The sequence below is a fragment of the Dendrobates tinctorius genome, unplaced genomic scaffold (assembly GCF_039654945.1).
Source record: "Dendrobates tinctorius isolate UK_male_01 unplaced genomic scaffold, ASM3965494v1 ptg000177l, whole genome shotgun sequence".
NCBI lineage: Eukaryota > Metazoa > Chordata > Amphibia > Anura > Dendrobatidae > Dendrobates > Dendrobates tinctorius.
This window is the reverse complement of record NW_027361844.1, coordinates 2,320,749-2,347,789: the sequence shown is the minus strand read 5'-3', so window position 1 is coordinate 2,347,789 and position 27,041 is coordinate 2,320,749. Positions and strand designations below refer to the sequence as shown.

Genomic DNA, 27,041 nt, shown 5'->3' with positions numbered 1-27,041 from the left:
GCCATGAAATAAAGACTTCTACTTTTGGTAACGGTGAGTGACATCCTTTTTTCTCTTATTGCTCTAATACTCATGTATAAGTGTAGGGGGGGAGAGTTTCCGCTGTGTAACCAGGCAGTAACCAAGGGAGCAGTCACCAAGGTTCCTAGGAGAACTGTTTCCAGGGGACATAATTAGAGGACGGACCAGAGACAGTTCTAGAAGGAGTGGGGGTGGAGCAGATATAAAAGGAATGCAGAATGCCAGCAGGGCTGCAACCTCTGTGCTGCCATCAGCGGCCACCTCTGCCCCGGTCCGGACTGCTGCTACGGCTGGGACGCTGCAACCCGCGGCACTGCCCTGTTCTGGTCCGAGGGCTGCGTCCTATATATTCAGGCCCACGGCCGCCACCATCTCACCTCCGGCAGGGGGCCCAATGCTGAGGGACTCTTTTGGGGTCTGTTGTGACCCCGCTACACCTGGGCGTAGGAACGCCAGAAGCTTATGTCAACTCCTCGTCGGCTGGGCCCAGCGGCTGAGACGCCGAACAGACACCTCCCAGACAACCACTCTGCAGGATGTCAAAGAAGGAAAAGTGACACTTCATCGTTAGCTAATTATAGTTCCTGGACTCATAGTTGGCCATACCGCGGCCATATAGTTACCGGGCCCAACCTTGTAGTTAATATGGTGTTATCTGTGTGTATTGTTGCTTGAATCCCTGTGAGGACAACTATTCTCAGCTTGCCAGTTACTCAAATAACCCATAGATAAAAGTTGAATTTAAGCTTTCTCTGTCTCTGCCTCATCACTGCATCCTGCATACCTGCGAACACCACATTTGGCATAGTCGGCAGGGTGCAGTCTCCGAGCGCGAGTGGGGATGCTGCGGACCAAGGGGGTGAGGGAGGCCCCCGGTCCAGTTCATCTTTAGGGGCTATGTTAAGTATCCTACCCAGGTTCTCCGGCAGTAATACCATGCTGTGGAGCTGGACGGAGCGGATGCGAGGGCTATTTAGGATGCATCCGATGACCCCTGACCTGGAGGCTGAGGTGGCCATAATGGTGTTGGACGGGGAGGCCCGGGACTCTGTGATGTTAAGGCCCCCGGGACAATGAAACACCTTTGTCAGGGTTTACAGATCTTGGAGGAGACTCATGGGGACACGACTGACGTGGGAGAACTGAGAACCCGGCTACTCAGCCGTATGCAAGGGGAAGGGGAGACGGTCACCCAATACATGAACGTCCTACAGGAGTTATACATGGCCACTGAGCGAAAGGATGGGGTAGGCGCAGGACCCATTGACATAACCCTATGCGACCTCATAGTGACCGGGCTGCGAGACCCCCTGACCAAGCAAGCATTACAGGAATGGGTACGGGTGAACCCACATATGACCTTCTCCGAAATAGGGAGTAAGACACACACCCGAGTCTGAGAACAGAGGGTGACAGTCCCCGTGGGAAAGGCCCGGAGCACTGAAGCCTCCATGAACGCTATTGGTGAGCCCCAATGGGTGGAAGAAATGCGACAGGAGCTGAAGAGCATTAGGGGCGATTTGGCCGAGGTGAAGAGAAGGGCCGAGACTATGAGTAACCGGTCAGGGCCGGGTGCGGCACGTGGGAGAAACTGATAATCAAAGGTGGATTATTGTACCGAAAGACAGTACTACACACATAACCAACCGTAGCATGGCAGGTAATGGTGCCGGGGGCCCAGCTCACTGATCTTGCTCGTGAGGCTCACGAGGAAGGGGCTCATTTTGGGGCACAAAAGACTTTTCAGTGTCTACAACAGATGGCCTACCATCCCCGTTTACAAGCCGAAGTGGAAGGAGTTTGCCGTGCGGCCGCCTGTGTGAGCTAACTAAACCACCTGAGCAACGGGCTCCTGTACAAATGATAATAACAACAGCACCCCTTGAACTACTGATGATAGACTATTTAACCATCGGTCCGGCTCACCAGGGGTACGAGCACTGTCTGGTCATGGTGGACCATTTTACCAAATTCGCCGTGGAGACCCCAAGCTGAGATCAAACTGCGGAATCAGCCGCCTATGCGATCTGTAGGAACTTTATTCAAGTATACGGCTGCCCCCAACTAATTCATTCAGACCAAGGTGCCTGCTTCCTGGGGAAAGTAATGGAGGAACTACATCGTCTATACGGCATCTACAAATCCCGAATCACACCATATCATCCGCAAGGAACGGGGCCTGCAAGTGACTTAACCGGGCATAAATTAAAATGTTATGTACCCTGGAAGACGACCGAAAGACCCGTTGGCCCGAATACATCCCCGAACTGGTCTGGGAATACAATAACCGGGTACACCAAGTCACCGGCTACACCCCGTATTCACTACTCTTCGGTCGAGGACAACTATTGTCAGCTTGCCAGTCACTCAAATAACCCAGATATAAAAGTTGAATTTAAGCTTTCTCCGTCTCTGCCTCGTCACTGCATCCTGCGTACACCACATAAGCCTAATTTTTCAGCACATTTTTTTTGTGCTGAAAATGCCCCCCTCGGCTTATACACAAGTCATTGTCTGAGAAGACAGCGGGGGAGGTGGAGCGGCTGAGCAGCGGGTCACAGGAGGCAGGAGCCTGTTGCTGCGGCTAACTCCTGTGCTTGCTGCTAAAGAGAAATTAATATCCACTGCACTGGCAATGAATATTCCTCTTATAGCATGCACAGTTACCGGGTGCCCGCTCATTAAGGTAATGAATATTCACCTCTCTCCACTCCCATAGGTGTACAGATGAGCTTAATCATTCCCTTTATGAGCGGGAACACATGATCGCTCGGCGGCAGGAGCTGCTGGCATCAGAACAAGATGCTGTGAGGGTGTAAGGTTCTAGCAGGAGCACAGGATGCAGTAACGAGCAGGAGGCAGAGCAAGAGTTAATGGGCATTTTATAAAGAGTTGTTATAACAGTAAATACTCCACACAGGGAGAGAGATAATATAGATGAACAAGGGGTATACCACAATAGAGAAATAGTATGAGTTAAAATAAAGGGTTAACTTATCAGTTTGTGATTACCGGTCGGCAGAGGCTAAAAAAATACCACGATGGTGTCGTAGGTGACACATGAAGTTCCTGAACAGGTCACGGAGAAAGGTGAAGCAATGTCTCTTAACGTAAGTGACGTATCCTGGACTTCTTTCACTTTGTGTTGTGGTCCTGGAACAGGGTACTGCTCGAGTGGTTATCTGTGGCACCGCGGTTGGTGAACTAAGTCCCAGAGTGGAGGCCGGGGTCATGCTACCTGCTTCAGTGTGTACTGTTTGGTGAGTACTCTGTCGCGGCACCGAATGGTTTGTCTTGGTCACATCAGAAATGACAGGAGTAGTGGTCTCTGGACGTACATAGTCTGTATTCGCTGGGGAATGGAGAAAGCAAAGCGGACCTGCTTGTGGGTGTCGGTGTGCGGAGAGGGAGTCAATTTTCTCCTGTCGCACACGCTGTCTTTCCGCAAAAAGCCCCGTTCTGGTGCCCCTCGTCCCTTTTATGTCAGACCCCTCTCCTGCAGTCAGGTGCAAAGGTCTCTTCCAGTCAGAAAGTCCTTCCCCCGGCAACAATGGTGACACTTCCGACAGTTCTGGCCATGATACGAGAGTGACACCACCAGCCCGGTCCATTTCCCCACAAGGGGGTTCAGGGAAGGTAAGTAGGATTTTTTTATGACTTTCTCATGGGGGCCATTCATGCAAGGATGGGGATAAGGAGCCACGCATGCAAGGATAGGGATAAGGAGCCTTGCATACAATGATAGGGACTAAGGAGCCTTGTATACAAGGATGGGAAAAAGCCGCTATGCAGACAAGGATGAGAATAAGCAGCCATGCAGACAAGGGTGGGATTAAGGAGCCATGCAGACAAGGATAGGAATAAGGAGCCACACATGCAAGGATGGGGATAAGGAGCCATGCATGCAAGTATAGGGATAAGGAGTCATGCAGACAAGGGTGGGAATAAGGAGCCATGCAGACAAGGATGAGAATAAGGAGCCATGCAGACAAGGATGAGGATAAGGAGCCATGCAGGCAATGATGGGAATAAGGAGCCGTGCAGTCAATGATGGGAATATGGAGCCATGCAGACAAGGATGGGAATAAGGAGCCATGCAGTCAAGGATGGGAATAAGGAGCCATGCAGTCAAGGATGGGAATAAGGAGCCATGCAGTCAAGGATGGGAATAAGGAGCCATGCATTCAAGGATGGGAATAAGGAGCCATGCAGTCAAGGATGGGAATAAGGAGCCATGCAGTCAAGGATGGGAATAAGGAGCCATGCAGACAAGGATGGGAATAAGGAGCCATGCAGACAAGGGTGGGGATAAGAAGCCATTCACATAAGGACGAGAATAAGAAGCCATGCAGACAAGGATGAGGCTAAGGAGCCATGCAGGCAAGGATCGGGATAAGGAGCCATGCAGGCAAGGATGGGAATAAGGAGCCATGCAGTCAAGGATCGGAATAAGAAGCCATTCAGACAAGGATGGGAATAAGGAGCCATGCAGACAAGGATGAGGATAAGGAGCCATGCATGCAAGGATAGGGATTAAGGAGCCATGCAGACAAGGATGGGAATAAGGAGCCATGCAGACAAGGATGGGGATGAGGAACCATGCATGCCAGGATGGGGATGAGGGGACAATGCATTCCTGGCTCAAGTCAATAAGTTTTCCCATTTTTTTGTGGCACAATTAGGTGTCTCAGCTTATACTTGGGTCAGCTTATACACGAGTATATACGGTAGTTCTTTTTGCCTCCCAAGTCTTGCCGTGTGGCAAGTAAGTACTTTTCAGACACATATGTGGTATTGTCACGTTCACAAGAAATTGTGTGACAAAATTTGGTGCCATTTTAAACCATTTTCCTATGTGAAAATGTAAAATCAGGGGCTAAAACAATTTTTTGGCGGAAAAAATATAATTATTTTTTCCTTACTGCCCAATGATCTAAGGATCTGTGACAAACATGTGTGTCAATGATCACTGCACCCCCAGATGAATTCATTGGGAAGTGTAGTTTGCAAAATGGGGTCATTTATGGGGGGGTTCTGCTGTTCTGGCATCTCAGGGGCTCTTCCAGTGGGTCATGGCACCTGAAAACTGTAATTTGCAGCAAAAGTGGAATCTTATCCACACAAGTAAATCCTAATCAAAATATGATAACAGCAGCAATAGGTATAAAAAATTGTTAAAGCATAACTTTTAATATATATATATATATAAACATAACAGTGTCTCTAGACAAATTATGATGATAACCACCAAGGGAGAGGATACATTTCTCCTCAATAGGAGGTGCATGGCTGGTTAAACAGGATCAAACTAAGGTTGTGAATAACAATAACCACTATTATAACGTTCGATAACTTAGTCAAATCCATTCACTCGCCTCTCTGCCCAAAAAATCAACTTTGATACTGGACATTAGTAGGAACTTTAGGTCACCCTCTGTATATTATCTACACTGATGTATTCAAAGTCGAAGGTTCCAGAGGTGAATCAAATTTCCCAACAATATACTCAGAACTATACAAACATTTGATAATGGCCACACTGTGTACTGTACTGGCTATTAGATGTTCAAATGATAAAGTTTCCCCAGTGGTGGGTTGAAATATGTGAAAAAAGTAACTTCCTCACCAATTTAGGAGTCGGTCATCGGTGGACAGGTATCAGGGGTATCCCAGGTGGTGCTATGCAGATGTCCAGGGAAAGCAATCAGGTGCTGCCCCTATAGATCCCTACAGTGGCTGCAATAACTTAATACTCCTTTTGCTCCTGCCCTGAGAAGGACTGTCCATGACTTATCCCTATTAAACTATACCTATTAAAAGAGCCTTTCACTCTCCCTAACTGCGTCCCATGTGTACTGATGCGTTTCTTCCGGAGGAGTTTTCAGAGGACCATTACACATGGTGCAATAGGAGTCTATACTGACTAATGCATGACTAGTGAATTCAGTTGGAGCCACTCCTGACTCTGCTGTCTTTTTAGCAAAGCCAAAACCCTGACTGATACTGACACTGCATTGGGGTCATCTGTCAGTCAGCGCAGGGGGTGCGGTTGTAGGAGAGAGCGCCCCGGAAAAAGAGCCTGCTGAGTATCGGTCCAGAACTAGGGGGCTGTCACCCGGGTTCCCAGATAGGGGGCAGGGTGACTATAAAACAAGCGGTGGAGACCAGCAGAGGACACTCAGCGGGGAGAGAGACGTGGGAGACGAGAGACAGGAGGTAGAGGTCTAAGTGGCGTGCGAGAACGAGAGTGACGATAATAGCAGAGCCCGGTCAGAAGGAGCGCAAGGAGGGAGAATAATGGATTTAAAATCTTCTTTTATTACAGTCCACAACGCGCTTCGACAGAAACATGTCTTCCTCAGGTGGCAACCTCCTCCTTGCGTTCCTTCTGACCGGGCTCTGCTATTGTCGTCATTTACTTCCTCCTTTGAGATACCCGGCTGGAGCTGCAGTGATCCCTATCGGAACGCACGGCTGGCGCTCCCCTGTGACCGTCTTTACTATTTTTTGGTTCGAGAACGAGAGTGAGTCAGCGCTTTCAAGACAGGAGAGATGGGAGCTCACCTGACCAGGGGAGAGGATGGTGCCGAGCAGCACGAGGAGATCCAGCGAGACCCACAGCCGACACTGCCCCGCTCCATACCGTAGCTGCAGCCTGCACACCGAGACCCGCGTCCGCCTCTGCCCCGCTTCATACCGCAGCTGCGGCCTGTACAGTGAGACCCGCGGCCACCCCTCCCCCGCTACATACCATGGCTGCAGCCTGTACAGTGAGAACCGTGGCCGCCACTGCCCCGCTCCATATTGTGGCTGTGGCCTGTACAGCGAGACCCATGGCCGATACTGCCCCGCTCCATACCGCGGCTGCGGCCTGCACAGCTAGACCCACGGCCGCCACTGCCCCCGCTCCATACCGCGGCTGCGGTCTGTACGCCGAGACCCCCGGCCGCCTCTGCCTCGCCTCCCAAAGAGGCAACCCTGGTGGAGGGGAACTGGCCTGGGGCCTGTATCATTCCCTCAGCACCAGGGTGTAGGAACGCCCGAAGCCTGGACAACTCTTCTTTGGATGGACCCGGCGGCTGAGGCGCCAAACAGACATCTCCCGGACAACAACTCTGCAGAACGTCAGAGATTGATAAGTGACACTTCGTTTTGCTTTCATTTTAGTTCAAGGACCCGTAGCCGTCCCTATCATGGCCATATAGTTACCATCTCTCGCCGTACTGTTTACTGTAGTATCGTGTTACTTGTGTATTTGTGTCTGGCTTCCCTGTGTGGAAAACTGTTGTTAGCTTTACTTTTTATCCATATATAAAACTTGAGTTTCAACCTTGCTATGTCTCTGGCTCGTCACTGCATCCTGTGTATCTGCGAGTACCACATGGTTACAACTGCCCTCTGTATTCTCAGAGTGGTGGCTAAACCTGCTCCGGAAAAGCCCCGTGACTGAAACCGGAATGCTGCCAGGGAGAATAAGGTTAATTTTCTCCCTGCAGTGTTTGGCTAAGGGTGGGCGCAGGGCAAGATATTAACACTATTAACCTGCAGATTAACCCATATATGCAGAATAATAGCGTTTTTCTGCTGACTTCTTTCCTTTAAGAATTTGTAATACATCTTGCAGCTTTGAGCACTATTAATCACTTTTTACTGTCCATATAAAAGACATTGATTGCCAGTGTACTGACAATTTAAATAGACTAGAGGATCTAAATGGTTGTTTTCCCCTAGTACTTTTTGTAGCCCATTGCATTTAGGCATTTCCATTTAGGGGGTATCAAGACATTTTGTTTTGTTTTATTATTACACTTAATAAAAGTTATATTTAAACAAGGTTTCCAGGACGTCCCCCTGACAGCACCATGGAGGACGTCCTCCTCCTCCTTACAGGGACAGGAAAAGCACACGAGAGGTTAAAAGGTTCCATCCCACCCCATCTCCCTCAGTGTTTTTCCTGTCCCTGCATGGAGGGACACGTGAGAGGAAGCGCAGCAGTGCTTACCGGGCTCAGGGGGATCGGGCGGCCAGTCCAATCTTTCCCTGTGAAGACGCCCAGGGCCGATTCTCTCCGGTGGGGAGTCCCTCTGCTCCAAAGGCCAGGAGCAGGACGTCACTGCTGGTGGGAGGCTCTCGGCTCCAAGCGTGGCTGCCCTGGTGGCGAAGGCCGGTCCCCCGCAGGCAGCTGGTCGGCCGGGCGCCGGCATCAGGAAGAGGCGGGGCTGTGTCCGGGTAGGAGGAAGTGGCCGGAGTAATTCCCGGCCTATCGAGTGAGGATGCGCGTCACTTCCGGTGACGTCACGCGCCGGGTTTGAATCTCGGCGCGCGCTCCAGGAACCCGGCGTCTCTCTGGAAGCGCGACAGCATGGATGCTGATCAGACGAATGGAGGGGTAAGTGCGCTGAGCGCAAATCACCCTCCCCATACCACCCTCCGCAGCCCAGGGCAAGGGCCTGACTACCCTATCCTCTATCATAGGATAAGGGAACCCCAGCAGCCCCCCCGTCAGCCACCAAAGACCCGGCCAAGGCCACATCTAAGTCGGTCAGATGCCCAGTATGCAGGGTAAAGCTGCCAGACACCTATGCCAAAACCCTCTGCGGGCCCTGCACGTCAAGGGTGATAGGAGATGAGCAGCCATCCCTCCTATCCGAGATGAGATCTCTGATATGGGAGGACGTCCAAGCCTCCAGAGCCAGCCTTGCACAGCGGTGGTCCCCCAGTCCAGGGCCAAGCCAAAAGCGTCCAAGGTGGGAGGCTGAGTTATCCGAACCAAGCTCCGAGGAGGGGTCAGGCTTCCGGGACTCGGATCCAGAGGAGGAAGGAGAGGTCCTGGCGTACAAGCAAGATCAGGGCAGGAAATACCTGTTCAGACTAGAGGACACTGATGATTTGGTCCAGGCGGTGAGGAACACCATGCAGATGGAGGAAGTTCCTAAACCACAATCAAGACAAGACCTGATGTTTGGATGACTCGTGTCTCGAACACAGATAGTGTTCCCCGAACACAGATAGTGTTCCCCGTAAGTGAATACATCAAGACGATGGTCCACAAGGAGTGGAAGGAGGTGGAGAGACGACGGGTGCTATCCCAGGACTTTATAGGTCCACTGGCATTCAATCCCGAGGAAACACGATCTTGGGAAGAGGTACCGAAGATCCACGTTCCCATAGCCAAGGTCACCAAAAAGACAGCCATCCTGTTTGAGGATTCATCAAGTCTCCGGGACCCGATGGACAGGAAGGCGGATGTTTTATTAAAAAGAACTTGGGAGACCTCGGCGGCCCTTATCAGGGCTAACATAGCAGCCACCTCGGTGGCCAGATCTATGTTTTTGTGGTTGGGGCGGTTGGAGGAACACCTGATCAATAAAACTCCTAGGTCTGAGATCCTAGCTTCCCTTCCCCTCATGAAGTCAGTCACGGCGTTCCTATCGGATACATCGGCCGAATCAGTAAGATTCGTGGCCAGAAACAGCTCCCTTTCTAATGCGGCCCGAAGAACAGTCTGGCTTAAATCTTGGTCAGGAGATAACGCTTCTAAAGCGAAGCTCTGCTCCCTTCCCTTCTCAGGTTTAAGAGTATTCGGACCAGCCCTAGATAATATCTTAGAGCTGGTGTCCGACAAAAATAAAGGGTTCCCAGAAGAAAAACCTAAGTGACCCCAGCCTTTTCGGAGAGACCTCTTCTATAGGAGACAAACCGACTCTAGAGCCCAGGTCAGGTCCAATAGAGGCTCATACAGAAGCTCCCAGGGCCAAAGTGGGAGAAGCAAAGCCCCCCTTTTTCCGTCAACCTCCAGGTCTAGGAGGCAATGACGCCATGGGTATTGGGGGAAGACTTCGCCACTTCGCAACAAATTGGTCCCAAATTACCCAGAACCAGTGGGTCCTCAGAAACATCGCGGAGGGCTACAGTATAGAGCTCTATTCACCTCCCCCCGACAGATATATTACCCCCACCGTAGTCCCGGCGGACTCAGCAATGTGGGCAGTCATACAGGACATGATCAGATCGGAGGTTATAGTACCAGTTCCTCTGACAGAAAGGAGAAAGGGACACTACTCCTCCCTGTTCTCCATTGCAAAGCCATGCGGCGAGGTCCGGACTATTATAAATTTAAAGCCCCTAAATACCTGGGTAAGGTACAAGAGGTTCTGGATGGAATCAATTCGATCCGCAAAACAGTTAATAGACAGGGACGCTGTCATGTGCACCCTCAACCTGAAGAGTGCGTACTATCAGGTCCCTATCCATCCCTCATCCCAGATTCTACTAAGATTCCCAGTCAAATTACCAACCCGGACCTGCCACTTCCAGTTCCAATGCCTTCCATTCGGGCTGGCTTCGGCCCCCCAAATCTTCACAAGGCTGGTATCGGAGGTAGTGGCCTTCCTGAGAAGTCAGGGTATCGTCATCATCCCGTACCTAGATGACTTCCTCCTGGTGGCAGTATCCGAAGAAGCACTCATCCGAGACAGGGACCGAGCAACAACTCTATTGGAGTTACTCGGCTGGGTGATCAACTGGAAAAAAAATCAGACCTCATACCAGAGTGCAGGAAGATCTTCCTTGGAGTTCTCTTAGACACACAAGACAGGATATCCCTGCTACCAAAGTGCAGGCAGAAAACCATTTTGGACAGAGCCAGGGACCTCTTATCGTAACGCTCCTCCATAAGAGAGGCAATGGAAGTTCTGGGCTTAATGACGGCCTGCATTCCGTGTGTCAGATGGGCCCAGTCCCACTCGAGACCGTTACAAAAGCAGATCCTCACAGTATGGGACGGAAATCAGGTTTCACTCGACAGACCCATAAGGCTGTCATAACTAGTGAGGGAGTCACTACGATGGTGGACACGAACCAGAAATCTCCAGGCTGGCGTATTATGGACAACCTCTCCATACGTGGTATTCACCACAGACGCCAGTACGTGGGGATGGGGAGCCCACGTAGAAGGGAAGATCTTCCAGGGAAGATGGCCGGCAGAAATCGGAAACAGATCCTCCAACTACAGGGAGCTCTACGCGGTCTGGGGAGGCCTGCGGCGGAACTGACCGATCCTAAAGAATCGACGCGTCCGGGTACTATCCGACAACATAACAGCAGTGTAATTCTTGAAGCACCAAGGAGGGCCCAGGCAGCTACCGCTCCAGGCACTAGCAGGAAGAATATTCTACTGGGCAGAAAGAACAGTCCTCTCGGTAACAGCAGTCCACCTAGAGGGTTCCCAGAATGTGGCAGCAGATTACCTAAGCAGACAACAGGTCTACCCGACAGAGTGGGAGCTGAACGAAGAAATTTTTCATCAACTGTGTCAACGTTGGGGGACCCCCAGTATAGACCTGTTTGCAAATCAAAGAAACTCAAAGGTCCCCAGATTTTATTCCCTGAACCCAGCAGACCACCCGGAAGGCGTAGACGCCCTGAGCCAGACCTGGGAAGAACCCCTCTCTTACGCATTTCCGCCACTAGCGCTCTGTTAGGGCTGGCGGAATGCATCAAATTATAAAATAATAGTAGGTGCGTTCGCAGCCTGGGGTCCACCGTGCAGAGGTGGTACACTGCTGCTAGGTAATGGCGGAAGAATAGAGCGGCGTAAAAACAGTCACACGTGGGTTACGTCACCCAATGTGAACAGGTGCGAACTCTGTTAATGCACAGTCGCACAACCGCTGAACGTAGATGCCGAAGCCTGTTTAGCTCACAGAGCCCGGCCTAAAGAGGGCACAGTGTACGGCCATAGAACTCTACCCCAAGGACACGGGGTTAGAGTCCTTCTAGGCCCACTGAGCGCGCGGCGTCGCTGCCGCGAGCGCCACTATAGACGCTGGCTATGAAGTGGAGCACGTGCACTGAGGCGTGCCGGGTCCCTGGTGAGGACTGATGCCTGACTCAACCTCTGTCCTACCTACACCTAAGCCTGGGTGCTAGCAGGCTAGGCTGCACAACACATGCGTACCAAGAGTAGGGATTTCTTAATGAGTCATTCACCAGAGACATTCATACGTGCATACATCACTCACTCCACATAGTCTGTAAATACAGTCTATCCTAGCACTTGGCCAAGCGGTCATGCGAACTTTATATAGCTGCGAGCGTCCGGGACCTTCCTGGTTTCTCGGATGGGCCAATCCAAACACGAGCAGGACCTGAGCACGTGACCTTCGATCTCCAATGGGAGATCACTCCACGGGCATGCTCAGTGGCCTGACATGGGGACTTAGTCCCTGGAGAATCTCGCTGCTGAGCAGCATGTATTGCCATAGATGTGCCAGAGGTGGCAGCAGCAAGCAAACCCACGGAGCTGGTGTGGGCAGAGCGCCAGTACCGACGAGTTTGCTGAGCAACCTCCTCTGCAGCTGGAGAGGAATGGGAGACCGCTGGAAGTAAGGCTCGGGATTCTCGCTGTGCAGCGACAGAAATCCAACGCCTAACATTACCCCCCTCCTAGGCCCCCCTCTCTCTGAGCCTCACTCCGCTCAAATTCTGCAATGAGAAAAGGAGCATGGATGTTCTCCACCGGCTCCCAGGTCCGAGCCTCTGGACCATGACCCTTCCAATCCACCAAGTAAAACTTTTTGCCCCGCATCATCTTGCATCCCACGACGGCATTGACCTCAAACTCGTCTGACAGGTCTGATGTCCCGGCAGATGGCTCAGAAAACCGGGACATGTGCACTGGCTTAAGGAGAGACACATGAAATGTGTCCAAGATAGCCAAGTGTGGTGAAAGAGCCAGATGGTAGACCACAGGGTTGATCTGCTCGAGGACCTTGAAAGGGCCAATATAGCACGGTGCAAACTTAGCTGATTCCACCCGCAGCCTGATGTTTCGAGTGGAGAGCCACACTAAGTCGCGTGGAGCGAAGGTCAGAGCCGGGCGCCGGCGAGTGTCAGCAGACGACCTCATTCTCTCCTTAGAGGCCCGGATAGCATCCTGCGTGCGATCCCAAATGTCACGTGCCTCCACCGCCAAGTCTGCCACCCTAGAATCGGTGGACGACACGGGCATAGGCACGGGGACACGCGGAAGCTGGCCGTAATTTAAGAGGAATGGGGTCTGACCGGTGGAGTCGGCCACAGCGTTGTTCAAGGTGAACTCCACCCACGGCAGCAAGGGTGGCCAATCATCCTGCCTGGCCGAGACAAAATGTCGCAGATATGTCACCAGGGTCTGGTTGGCTCTCTCAACCAACCCGTTCGTCTCAGGATGATAGGCCGAGGAGAGATTTAGCTCTATGCTGAGCAGAGAACAGAGCTCTCTCCAGAACCGAGACGCAAACTGAGGACCCCAGTCACTGACAATCTTATCCGGCATGCCGTGCAGGCGGAAAACATGTTTAATAAACAACGCTGCCAAGCCCCATGCCGAATGTAGCCGAGAGAGTGGTACCAGATGCACCATCTTGGAGAAATGATCGGTGACCACCCAAATGACAGTGCTGCCACTGGACTTGGGCAGACCCACCACAAAGTCCATACCGACCTTCTCCCAGGGCCTGTCAGCAACCGGCAGAGGGTAGAGTAACCCAGCGTGCCGCTGCCGAGATGGCCAATTCTGGGCGCAAGAGACGCACGCCCGTATATAGTCCCTGACGTCATGGACCATATGTGGCCACCAGTACGTCCTCGCCAGAAGCTCAGAGGTCCGTTTGGTCCCAAAATGTCCACCCAGCCTGGACAAATAAGCCCAAGAGAGGACCTCTGGTCGCAGATGGGCAGGGACAAAAGTCTTGCCCAGAGGTACAGACTCGAGGGCGACCGGAGCCACGGTCCTCAGGCTCTCAGACAGGACTATCAGCCGAGGCTCCTCCTCCGATGACACCACGGAGCAGGAGAGCATCGGCCCGGACGTTCTTCTCCCTGGAGAGAAAATGCAGGGTGAAGTGGAAATGGGAGAAGAACAAGGACCATCTGGCCTGGCGAGAATTCAGCCGCTGGGCTGTTTGCAAATAGACCAAATTCTTCTGGTCGGTGAACACCTGGAAAGGGTGGCGAGCCCCCTCTAGGAGGTGTCTCCACTCTGAAAAGGCCAACTTCATTGCCAGCAACTCTCTGTTCCCGATGGAATAATTCCTCTCCGCCGGTGTAAAGGTCTTGGAGAAGAAGAAGCATGGGTTCTTCCGACCTTGCGAGTCCTTCTGGAACAGGACCGCTCCAGCACCGATGGAAGAGGCATCCACCTCCAGAATGAAGGGCTTAGCTACGTTGGGGTGATGTATAATGGAAGTGCCAGCGAAATGGGACTTAATGGAGGAGAAGGCCTTGGAGACCGGTTCCGACCACAACTTGGGGTTTGCACCCTTCTTGGTGAGGGCTACCAAGGGTGCTACCAAAGTCAAGAAGTGGGGATGAATTGGCGATAGTAATTTATGAACCCCATAAAGCGCTGCACCGCTTTGAGAGAATGAGGTTCCTGCCAATCCATCACCGCCTGTAGCTTGGCAGGATCCATGGCCAATCCCCGGGCGGAGATGATATTTCCCAGGAAAGGCAAGGACTCCTGCTCAAACACACACTTCTCCAACTTGGCATAGAGGGAGTTTGCCCACAGGCGATCGAAAACATTGCAAACATCTCTCCGGTGGGAGTCAATATCCGGTGAGTAGATGGGAATATCATCCAAATAGACTACAACCGAGGTAGTAAGCATATCCCGGAAGATATTGTACACAAAGTCTTGGAAGACGGCTGGGGCATTACAGAGGCCAAAGGGCATCACCAGGTATTCATAGTGCCCATCCCTGGTGTTAAATGCCGTCTTCCATTCGTCCCCATCACAGATGCGAATCAGGTTGTAAGTCCCCCCCGCAGATCAAGTTTGGAAAACACCCTCGCTCCCCGTAGCCTATCAAACAGCTCTGATATCAGGGGCAGAGGATACTTATTCTTAATGGTGATGGCGTTAAGACCCCTGTAATCAATGCAAGGACGTAGTTCCCCACTCTTCTTCTGGACGAAGAAGAATCCCGCCCCCGCTGGTGACACTGACTTCCTAATGAATTCTCTTGCCAGATTCTCCCTGATGTATTGAGACATGGCCTCTGTCTCCGGGAGAGATAGGGAATAGACTTGACCCCGGGGAGGCTCAGCACCAGGCAAGAGGTCAATAGGACAGTCATAGGAGCGATGCGGTGGAAGGGTTTATGCCGCCTTTTTGGAGAACACGTCCGCATACTGTCAATATAGTGTTTAGGGAGTGAGGAGAGATCTGCGGGAACCTCAGTGGAGGCAACCTGAACGCACTCCCTCAGACATCTACCCTCACATGATTTACTCCACCCAATAATCCTCCCTGAGGACCACTCTATATGGGGGGAGTGGTACCGCAACCAGGGGACCCCTAGAAGTACCTGGTCAATACCCTCGGGCATGACGAGAAGGATATCGTCTCCTGATGAGATGGAGCCACTGAGAGTAACAAGGGGGCGGTCTGGTGGGTTATCTGTGAGGGTAGAGTGGTGTGGACATCATAACCAGGGGTATAGCGTGCTGTTGAGCGAAGGCTGACATAAAATTGCCCTCTGCCCCGGAATCCACGCAAACCTCCACCGCCAGAGTGGAAGAAACAAACCCAAGTGTCCCCTTAACGGACAACTTGGAGGAAAACGCCGTGGATTCTAGTGAGCCGCCTCCTACGGCCACTAGGGGCGAGCGTCTTCCCAGCCGCTGTGGGCACTGGTTGGCAAAGTGACCGGACTGCCGGCAAACATGACAGATGACAGGGGCTCGAGCAGGCTGGGGCCTGGATCCCTCGTGGGAAGCCCCATAACACTCGGACGCCCGATTGGGAGATTCCAGAGGTTTAGCAAAACTGGGTGCCAACCTAAACCTCTGCCTACACTGAGTCCGCTCCAACCTTCGCTCGGCAAAGCGAAGGTCTATACGGGTGGAGACGGTGATAAGCTCCTCCAGTGTATCAGGAATCTCCCTGGTGGCCAGAGCGTTCTTTACATGGCCAGCCAAACCTCCCCAGAATGCCGGAATGAGGACCTTATCTGGCCACTCTAACACCGAGGCCAGCGTCCGGAACTGGATGGCAAAGTGGCTGACCATGGACGAACCCTGTGACAATGCCAGCAGCCGGAGCACGGTGTCATGGGTGACTCGCGGTCCCAGGAAGACATGCTTCAGAGAGTCCAGGAACCGAGAGGCACTCTGCACCACATGATCACCATGCTCCCACAGAGGTGTGGCCCACTACAAAGCCCCGCCCGAAAAGAGGGAAATAATAAATCCCACTTTGGCCCACTTGGAGGGGAATCGTGCTGCCAGCAGCTCCAGTTGTATCGAGCACTGGCTCACGAAACCCCTACAAGAGGCGCTATCACCCGAGAACTTCTCGGACAGTGGGAGGCGGGACAAAGTCGGGGCAGGGATGGCAGTGGTCACAAGGGAGACAGCCTCTGTGGCTGCCTAAACAGCAACCGCAGTAACATCCGCAGCTGAGGCTGGACGCTCGAGAGCCGCCAACCTGCCCTGCAGCTGCTGGATGTACTGCAGCAGTCGCTGTTCTTCCGCCATTACTAGCCAGACCCTGGCACTAGGATAATGTTAGGGCTGGCGGAACGCACCAAATTCTAAAATAATAGTAGATGCGTTCGCAGCCCGGGGTCCACCGTGCAGAGGTGGTACACTGCTGCTAGGTAATGGCGGAAGAATAGAGCGGCGTAAAAACAGTCACATATGGGTTACGTCACCCAATCTGAACAGGTGCGAACTCTGTTAATGCACAGAGTCGCACAACCGCTGAACGTAGATGCCGAAGCCTGTTTTGCTCACAGAGCCCGGCCAAAAGAGCGCACAGTGTACGGCCATAGAACTCTACCCCAAGGACACGGGGTTAGAGTCTTTCTAGGCCCACTGAGCGTGGGCGTCGCTGCCGCCAGTGCCGCTATAGATGCTGGCTATGAAGTGGAGCACGTGCACTGAGGCGTGCCGAGTCCCTGATAAGGAATGATGCCTGACTCAACCTTTGTCCTACCTACACCTAAGCCTGGGCGCTAGCAGGCTAGGCTGCACAACACATGCGTACCAAGGGTAGGGATTTCTTAATGAGTCATTCACCAGAGACATTCATACGTGCATACATCACTCACTCCACATAGTCTGTAAATACAGTCTATCCTAGCACATGGCCAAGCGGTCATGCAAACTTTTTATAGCCGCGAGCGTCCGGGACCTTCCTGGTTTCTCGGATGGGCCAATCCGAACACAAGGACCTGAGCACGTGACCTTCGATCTCCAATGGGAGATCACTCCACGGGCATGCTCAGTGGCCTGACATGGGGACTTAGTCCCTGGAGAATCTCGCTGCTGAGCAGCATGTATTGCCATAGATGTGCCAGAGGTGGCAGCAGCAAGCAAACCCATGGAGCTGGTCTGGGCAGAGTGCCAGGACTGACGAGTTTACTGAGCAACCTCCTCTGCGGCTGGAGAGGAATGGGAGACCACTGGAAGTAAGGCTCGGGATTCTCGCTGTGCAACGACAGAAATCCGACGCCTAACACGCTCATACCGGCGGTGTTAAGGAAGATCCGCGAGGACCGCACAGAGGTAATAGTGGTGGTTCCAAACTGGCCAAAGCAAAGCTGGTTTCCCCTACTGGGAGATATGGCAGTGGGAAGCCCGGTCGAGCTACCTCTGAGGAAAGACCTCATCCACCAGGGCCCGATCTGCCACCCGAATCCAGCAAGACTTCACCTCTCAGCTTGGATCCTGAAAGGAACATCTTAAAGGCAAAGGGTTTATCAGATCAGGTCATATCTACCCTACAGGCCAGCAGGAAACTGGTTACATCCACAATATACCGGAAGATTTGGAAGAGATTTTGTCTGGACGGAGGCAGGTCTGACCTCGTGGCGGGTACCCCTGACCTCCCTAGTATCTTAAACTTCCTACAGTCAGGGTTTAATAAAGGTCTTAAGCCCAGCACTTTAAAAGTCCAGATTTCAGCCTTAAGCCTCTACTTTGATTACCCATTAGCTTCTCATCCCTGGGTAGTAAGATTCGTAAAGGCCACGCAGCGTCTTTGCCCCACGATTAGGCAGCTCACCCCACCTTGGGACCTTGGCCTGGTGCTCAGATTCCTATGTAGGGACCACCACATCCCCAGCGAGAAAATGACCATCTGGACTCTCACTCGCAGAACGGCCTTCTTAGTAGCCATTACTACGGCCAAGAGAATAGGGGAAATCCAGGCCTTGTCCACTAGAGACCCATATCTCCAGATCAGAGAAGACTGTATAATCTTGAGATTAGACCCGGCATTTATCCCAAAAGTAGCCTCTTGTCAAAACATAAACCAGGAGATAGTATTGCCATCCTTCTGTGACAATCCTCGTAATGAGAAAGAGCAGCGTCTTCACTCACTGGACGTGAGACGCGCGGTTATTAACTATTTAGAAGCCACAAATAGTTGGCGTATTGACCCAAATCTATTCGTCCTCTTTTGGGGTAAAAATAGGGGGAAAAAAGCCTCTAAGGCAACCATCGCCAGATGGATTGCATCAGTAATCTCAGACATCTATCAGGCGGAAGGCGCGAACCCGCCGGATAGATTAAGGGCCCACTCTACAAGGGCAGTATCGGCCTCATGGGCCGAACGGGCGGGCGCCTCGGTTGATCAGATCTGTACAGCAGCAACCTGGGCCAGACTTAATACTTTCTGCAAGCACTACAAGCTTAATATGCTGGCTAGTCAGCAGACCGCATTTGGGAGAAAGGTTCTCCAGGCGGTAGTCCCACCCTAGGGGAGGTGCTTTGGTACTCTACATGGTGCTGTCAGGGGGAGGTCCTGGAAAATAGGTATTAGACCTACTGGTAATGATGTTTCCAGGAGTCCATCCTGACAGCACGGGTAGTTCCCTCCCTGTTATGCTAGGCTTTGTTATGTCATGTCATATGCTGTAATATGATTGTATCATTAAAATTTTACGTGCATTATCCATACTGTGGTACTTGTCAAATCACTGAGGGAGATGTGGTGGGACGGAACCTTTTAACCTCTCGTGTGCTTTTCCTGTCCCTGTAAGGAGGAGGAGGACGTCCTCCATGGTGCTCTCAGGATGGACTCCTGGAAACATCATTACCGGTAGGTCTAATACCTATTTTTTTTCTAGTAAGCTGCAAGAGGCACCACTAACCAAACAACACCATGAAGACCTCCAAACAAGTAAGGGACAAAGTTGTTGTGAAGTACAAGTCATGGTTGGGTTATAAATAAATATCTCAATCTCTGATGATCCCCTGAGCACCATCAAATCCATTATCATCAAATTGAAAGAACATGGTACCAGCACAAACCTGCCAAGAGAGCAACTCCCACTAAAACTTTCAGCCCAGGCAAGGGTGGCATTAATCAGAGAGGCAGCACAGAGACCAAAGGTAACCCTGAAGGAGCTGCAAAATTCCCAAGCAGTGACCAGTGTATCTGTCCATACGACCACAATAAGTCATACACTCCATAGAAGAGGCCTTTATGGAAGAGTGGGCAGAAAAAAGTCTTTACTTATACGCAAAAATTGTAAGGCTCATTTTGAGTTTGCCAATAGACAAGTGGGAGACTCTCCAAATGTATGTAGGAAGGTGCTGTGGTGAGATGAGACAAACATTGAACTTTTTGGCCAACGAGGTAAACACTGTCTGACTCCAAACCAGCACAGCTCCTCACTCTAACAACATTATCCCCACAGTAAACATGGTGGTGGCAGTATCATGTTGTGGGGCTGTTTTTCAGCAACATTTACAGGGAAAATGGTCCGAGTCATTGGGAAGATGGATGGTGCGAAATACAGGAATATTCTTGAACAAAACTTTTTCAGTTTGTCAGTGATTTGAGACTAGAATGGAGGTTCACCTTCCAAGAAGACAATGACCCAAAGCATACTGCTAAAGCTACACCCAAGTGGTTTAAAGGTAAACGTGTAAATCTTTTGGAGTGGCCTAGTCAAAGCCCATACCTTAATCCAATTGGGAATCTGTGGTCAGAATTGAAGATTGCTGTTCACCATAGGAAACCATCTAACTTGAAGGAGCTGGAGCAATTTTGCCTTGAGGAATGGGCAAAAATTCCAGTGGCAAGATGTGGCATGCTTAAAGAGGCTTATCCAAGGTGACTTGCAGCTGTAATTGCCGTAAAAGGAGGCTCTAGAAAGTACTGACTTAGGGGGTGGATAGTTATGCACACTAAAGTTTTCATTTATTTTGACCTATTTGTTGCTTGCTTTACAATACAAAAAGCAAATGTTCACAGTTGTAGGAATGTTCTTCACATGAACTGATAAAAACCCTTAAAAAACAGTGAATTTCCAGGTTGTGAGGTAGCAAAACATAAAAAATGCCAAGGGGGGTGAATACCTTTGGAAGCCACTGTAGCTTCGCTGGAATGGCACCAGCACTGTCTCTCCCAGGGATCGCTTAACATTATTATGTCACTTGATCCCCTGTAGCCAATCAGCGTTGACTTTACTTTCCCCTTCAGTCAAATCGCATACATCCTTAGGAAGCGAGAGCTGCTGTTTTCTCATTTCTTTCAGATGTGTGTGAATTGTCCAAAGGTGACGAGAGCGAAGCCATCGATGATTAGTTGGGAATGGATCACGTGACAATGTTACGTGATCCCGAAGAGCCCGGCATCGGAGTTGAGTATAAGTATTGTTTTACAATATAGGGGATTTACATCATAAGGGATGGAGACTTGGACAACCCCTTTAAGTTTTCATTCCACTACCTTTGCTCTCAGAATAACAAACCCAAATGTGATTTTTTTTTTTAATTGCCGTATCAGAATATTTTAGAATGATAACTAAATAATAACTAAAATATTTGTGTACTCACCTTGATCATTAGTAGAAACAATATATAATTCTGCAATTCTCACTGGTGAGATGATAACAGGGTAAATTACACCATCAAACTTCATCTGTATACCTGAAAAATAGAGTAATAGAGTATATAAAGTATTATGGATGAATTCTGTAACAGATTGGGCATCATCATCAATTTTTACAAATGAAAATACTTTAGTTTGTATTGTTCTTGATATGCAGAATATTCAAGAGCAGCATATTCCAGAAGCAGCAATGTGGATGGGATTTACCATTTTACCAAATCACATTGACATTGTGCACAGAATCGACTTGTAAATTGACCTGCAGTCAAGTCTGCTGAATGTCAATTTATCAACAATTTTATTTGTAGTGCGAATTTTACTTTAATAAAAGCCATCATTCAGATGTCACTGATTTTTCTCATACATAAAAAATGTTTACGTTTTATCATCACTTTTGATTCGAAAGTCATCAGAATTTGGTCAGTTTTTATCATACAAAATTGATCAGAGGTTCATCATTTTTTCTTGCATGAAATAAAGACGACATTTTCTCAACTTTCTGATATCAAACAGTCCAAAAGCGATGAGTACACAGAGGGTATCTGAGAGCTGTTCAGTTTTTTTCGCAGACCCACTTACATCGGGTAGATTGATCTGAGACTTAGATCAAAATTAGACATGTCTCCATGATGATCAGTCCATGAAAACAATCCATGCAAGGAGTTTGTATGTTCTCCCCGTGTTTGCGTGGGTTTCCTCCCACATTCCAAAGACATACTGATAGGGAATTTAGATTGTGAGCCCCATCGGGGACAGTGATGAAAATGTGTGCAAACTGTAAAGCGCTGCGGAATATGTTAGCGCTATATAAAAATAAAGATTATTATTATGAAAACACCCAGACATGTGAACAGCCCAATTTACTATTATGTGTACGAATTTAATCTGTTAAAAACACAAAACTCATATGACAAACTAAATGTCTTATACAAGCAAATTTTGCCACAGACTATTTTAACACCACTTTGTGGCACATTTTCCTTGGTGCAGTTATGTCCTGTGTGAGTATGTTTCATTTACAATAAATGCTACTGGACTTTGTTTTGTGATTACTAGAAGCTAAGGTTTTTTTATGATTGTGCCTACAACTTATTTCTCCTTCATATTCTGCTTACCGACATTGGTGTTACCAACTACGAGAGGAGCTTTCGGAAATTTGCACTTCATTTCTAGAAGTTCTTCAAGTTTGGAAGGAGAATACCAGGTGATCCTTTCTCCATGAAAAGTCATCATTTTCTTTGGGTTGTTGAGCATCAACTAAGTAAAACAGAATTTAATCAATGTGAATGTAATTATTTTAAGGAATTGCTGGATTAATTTACAGCTGGTACTAAACTCTGTGGGAACTTCATAAATCCCTGGAGGTCTAAACCTTCCTAGTCCTCAAAAGAGTATTCATACTATAACCACCCTAGAATATTATTGATGATGGCTATCCATATTTAAAGGTTGTTGTTTTTCTGGGACTTTTTTCTGGGACTGATATTGATGGCTTATGGCTAGGTTCACATGACCATCTTCCTCTCTTCCAAGAAAATTGGTATGATTATGTTAATCACATTCTGATTAGAGTGTGAATTGATTTTCTTGGAGTTGGTGAAAAAAAAAAGAAAAGTTTCTCCATTTAGCCTTTCTGTGACCATTAAAACACACTTGAATGTCATCTAAGTGTGGTCTGATGTTTTCCATTGACCTATAGACTTGAATACAAAGTGTGATCCAATTATCAGAGGCAAATCGTGACTGCTGTGGTTTTTTCCTCGGGCCACTCAGTTTGAGGAAAAAAAAAATTGAACAGGTGTACAGCCTCATTGAATAATATGGGTATGAGTGCTATCCATCAACCAAACAATGGTTAGCACTTGACCAATCTATACGGTCATCTGCATGATCCCTAATGAACCCTCATAATCAGCTGACTGAAGCGGACGCAGAAAGGTAAATTCAGTATTCACTCTCTATTTGGAATTAGATTACCAAGCACCACAATAAGGCATTGGAAGGTAGGATCCTGCTATAATTGAAAATTGTATAGATTCCCAGCAACGGGTATTGCCTTATCGTGGCGCCGGGTACACATGAATTGTCCAGTTTATGCACTAAATATTCTCAATTTTTCATATTTTCTACTGCAGTAATGCAATTCACATTTCACATATTTCATGTTTTCATGCTATAGTGCTACAGAGTGCAACTTTTCATAAGCACCTGTTCACACTTGATTTCTGTTTGAAAGTGACGGTCAGCCTTTGTATACATAGGCTTTCTAACTTAGCACTCCATCTCCCAGCCTCTAGCATTTTTAATTACAGCAGGATCCTATCTTCCCTCATAAATGTAGACTTCAGTCTAAAGAGAGAATTCACATTAGATAGGTCCCAGCAACGAGAATCGCCCTATCGTGGCTGCCAGGTACACATGAAATGACCAATTTATGCGCCGAGTATGGTATTCTCAATTTTTCCTATTTTCTAGTGCAGTAATGCAATTCATACTTCATATATTTCATGCTTGCATGCTGTAACGCTACAGCATGCTACTTTATTTATTGGTTATACTTTATATGGAAATTGCTACTCTTAGTATGCACCTGTTCAAACCCAATTTCTGTTTGGAAGTGATGGTCAGTCTTTTGATATTCGTATACATCCCTGTGTAATGTTTTTAGGTAAAAAAAAAATAGGTTTAAAAAAAGCATTTATATTGTCATTTTCCTATGCTACAGTAATTAGGGCTTGTAGTAGTTGATGAGGCGTTAGTTGCCCCAGACTAGCCAACGCTCCACCCCTGTGGGTATGATAACTTAATTTGCAAGAGCTGTAGCTATCGACAGCCCCTGCAAATCTTGCACATATGTGACACTTATTTTGGCATCGTCACTGCATCTCTCAAGCCAGGTGTATGTTTCCCAGCTTCAGAGGCGTACTGCACATGACTGGAAGTTCAGAAGATGGCTTCTGATCATGCGAAGTGTGCCTTTGTAGCCGGAGAACTGTATACATAGCGTCTGAGGTGCACTGTGCATGGCCAGAAGTTCAGAAGATGGCTTCCAATCAGTGCAGCGCAGTGTGCTCTGAAGCCTGGAAGTTTATACCCGGCTTCAGAGAAGCAATGATGCTGCCGAAATGAGAGATTTGCGGGGGTTGGCAAGTCTGTTGTTTAAAGTACTTTGCACAATAAGCTTACTGTTAGTGTGTGTTTCTATGCTATAGTAAGGCTATGTGCCCATGTTGCAGAAGTGCTGTGGAATTCGCATGCGTTTTCCCGCAAAACCCAAGCGCTATGCAAGTGTTTTTAGCTTGCAGAACTCTAGCGCTTTTCCAAGTGATTTGAAGCATCGCTTGGAAAAGTGATTGACAGGTTTGTCACACTTGTCAAGCATAGTGCTTGACAAGTGTGACTGACTTTTTACTATTGAGGCTGCCTATGCAGCATCAATAGTAAAAGATAGAATGTTAAAAATAATTAAAAAAATAAAAAATAGGGATATACTTACCCTCTGTCTGCCCCCGGAGTCCTCCCAGTCCTCAGCGGCGCTGCCAGCAAGTTCCATTCCCAGGAATGCCTTGCGACAATGACCTCTGATGACATAGCGGTCACGCGACTGCATCGTCATCAGAGGTCATTGTTCCAATGCTTCCCTGAGAACGGAACTTGCCGGCAGCACCACTGAGGACTTCGGGGCGCGACAGAGGGTAAGTATATCCCAATTTTTTATTTTAATTCTATATTTTACAGGAATATGGTACCCAGGGCCTGGAAGAGCGTCTCTTCTCCTCCAGACCCTGGGTACTATCCACACATGATGCACTCACTTTACATATGGTGGGCATGGCCACATGCGTAAAGTGAGCGTTTCAATGCAATCCTATAATGGCGGAATCGCCGCGATTCCGCCTAATTAATGGACAGCGGAAAAATCCGTAGCATAGACACAGCAACTGCGGAACCCCATAGGATTGCATGGAATGCGTTTTAACTAGCGTTTTTTTTTAAGCATTTCCGAGGGGGCATTGTTGCTGCGGAAACGCTTAAAAAAAAACCAATGTGGGCACACAGCCTAAGATATTAAAATTGGTTTTCAAGCGCCACTGGACTTTTTGTAGCATTTTAAGTTTAATAAATGTGTCTTTTAAAGAAGACATATCAACAGCTCAAAAGTGTCCAATTTTGTTCTTATTACGTAGTGCCCCATCCAGTTAGTCAAGTCCTTCCAGTAAAAAGAGCACAATAGTCTCCTTATACTGAAAGAAAGCAGCCACCGATGTTACACCAAGGCTGTGATGTTAAATTACTGATTACAGGTATGAATTCCAAATAATTACACATTTTAGATAAGGGCTATTACTAGGGTTACCAATTGTCTGTACAATCAGGATTTGTTCCAGTGTCATAAAAAAAAAAAAGTAATGTAGCCATGATTTTTTTGTCTCATAAAACAAGGGATACTTCTTCATTGCTATCAGAAAACTAATATGAAGTTCCTGGGACTCAGTGCAAAATATGTAACATGGCTCCATAAATACTATGGGCACCAGGACCTGGGTGTGACTCCTACCTCTGTATCCACTACAGCTAAACTGTAGTTTAGTTATCTCAATTTTACAATTAGTAAACAATGTGTTTTACTACTATTCTGGGTTCTATATTAGCTTTCTACTTTCTTATCAAATTTCTCTGGTAGCAATTTTATCTTATTAGCCCTTGAAGAAGCCTTCGTGAAACATGCATTATGTGTTTGGCGGGCGAGTCGTTATACCTTGCTGTATGTTTGTTGTTGAGCCATGTGTACTCCATTCTTACCTTTTTCTCATGGTATTACTATCCTATTGGCACTTACATTGAAACATTTTATGTGTACCTGACCCTGTACATTTCAATTTATCACTTCTCTTGGTAGTCCACTTTTATATACATTCTGGTATTTTTGTTCAATTCTGTGATATATTTAGATTTTTTAAACCTTAATTGAATAAAAATGGTGCTTTACTTCCGGTTCCGGCTCTGGCTGCAGTGGGGGCATAAAGTGAAAGCTCCCCCCACCCCGCAAAAAAAACGACTCACATAGACCAGCCTGAGCCTGCCTGAGACCCTGGAACATGGTGGTCTGCCCCCGACAATCTAGAGGTATGGATCGGTACCTCTTGCAGAGCGCGGTGATTGGGGATGGCCCTGGAGCCTGTGCCAGAGAGCCGCACAAGCAGGGATCCAGCATGGTGCCAGCAGTGAGATCCTCCTGCCTCCAGATGAGAGAATCTGAGGACACTGAAGAGACTTGGCAGGAGGTGAGAGAGAGTGGAAGCTGGGCATGGCCGCAGACAGACTATGATGGGCACAGTGACGATGGGAGAGCGGGCACAGAAAGGTGGCTGGGAAAGGAGGACACCCTCGATAAAAGCAGGCAGTCTGGAGAAGGGACTGAAAAGGCTGGAGGGGAGGCCACGAACCAGCAAAGTGAATGGGGAAGAGACACAGGGTTCTCTGAGTCACCAGTGCCGCACATTACACATGACCAGACATACTTGCAGCCCCATGTATACTCTGGAGACGCTGATGGTAGACAAAGGGGGTTCTAGGAGCACTAGTAGTGAAAGTAGAGGCAGGAGGAAGAGGCGAGGTATGAGTCACAAGAAATCTGAGATTCAGCGGGCACACCACTGCTTCATTGAGTATGGGCAACTGGTCAATGAGATGGCTGTTCTGAATGGGTCACTGAGGAGGGAAAAACCTAAACATGCTAAGCCCAGAAAAACCAGAGAGGTTGGTAACTATGCAGATTGCAGATCCCTGATCTTACCACACAACTAGCAGTAGCCGTGGAGCGTGCCTATGATGAACCTAGATGCCTCGTCACGGCCGGAGGACTAAATAAGCCTAAAGCAAGAAAAGGGAAAACTAACTGCCCCAGAGCAGACCCCAAAGGAATATATAGCCCCCACACATGTATTGACGGTGAAACAAGATGAAGGCACAAACACAGGCAGGAAAATAGGCTGAGCAAATGATGGGGCCCAAACTAACTAGACAGGAAAGGAAAGGGAAGACACTGTCTGCAACCTGCAAAAAACCATACAAAAATAATGTCCAACACTTCTGATAGCAAAATTAACCCTGAAGTCACTAGGCT

General features: G+C 48.8%; 1 protein-coding gene across 9 annotated transcripts in view; it reads right to left on the bottom strand.

The window, feature by feature from the left end:
* The window catches only part of LOC141054222 (aldehyde oxidase 1-like), a 409,838-nt gene that overhangs the window by 233,584 nt on the left and 149,213 nt on the right, over positions 1-27,041 (bottom strand). For all 9 annotated transcript variants that reach the window (XM_073551460.1, XM_073551462.1, XM_073551454.1 and 6 more), the window contains 2 exons: positions 22,030-22,171; positions 20,860-20,952 (listed from right to left, as the gene is read on the bottom strand). In XM_073551460.1, the coding sequence (XP_073407561.1) occupies positions 20,860-20,952; positions 22,030-22,171 (235 nt within the window). The remainder of the gene's footprint in view (positions 1-20,859; positions 20,953-22,029; positions 22,172-27,041) is intronic.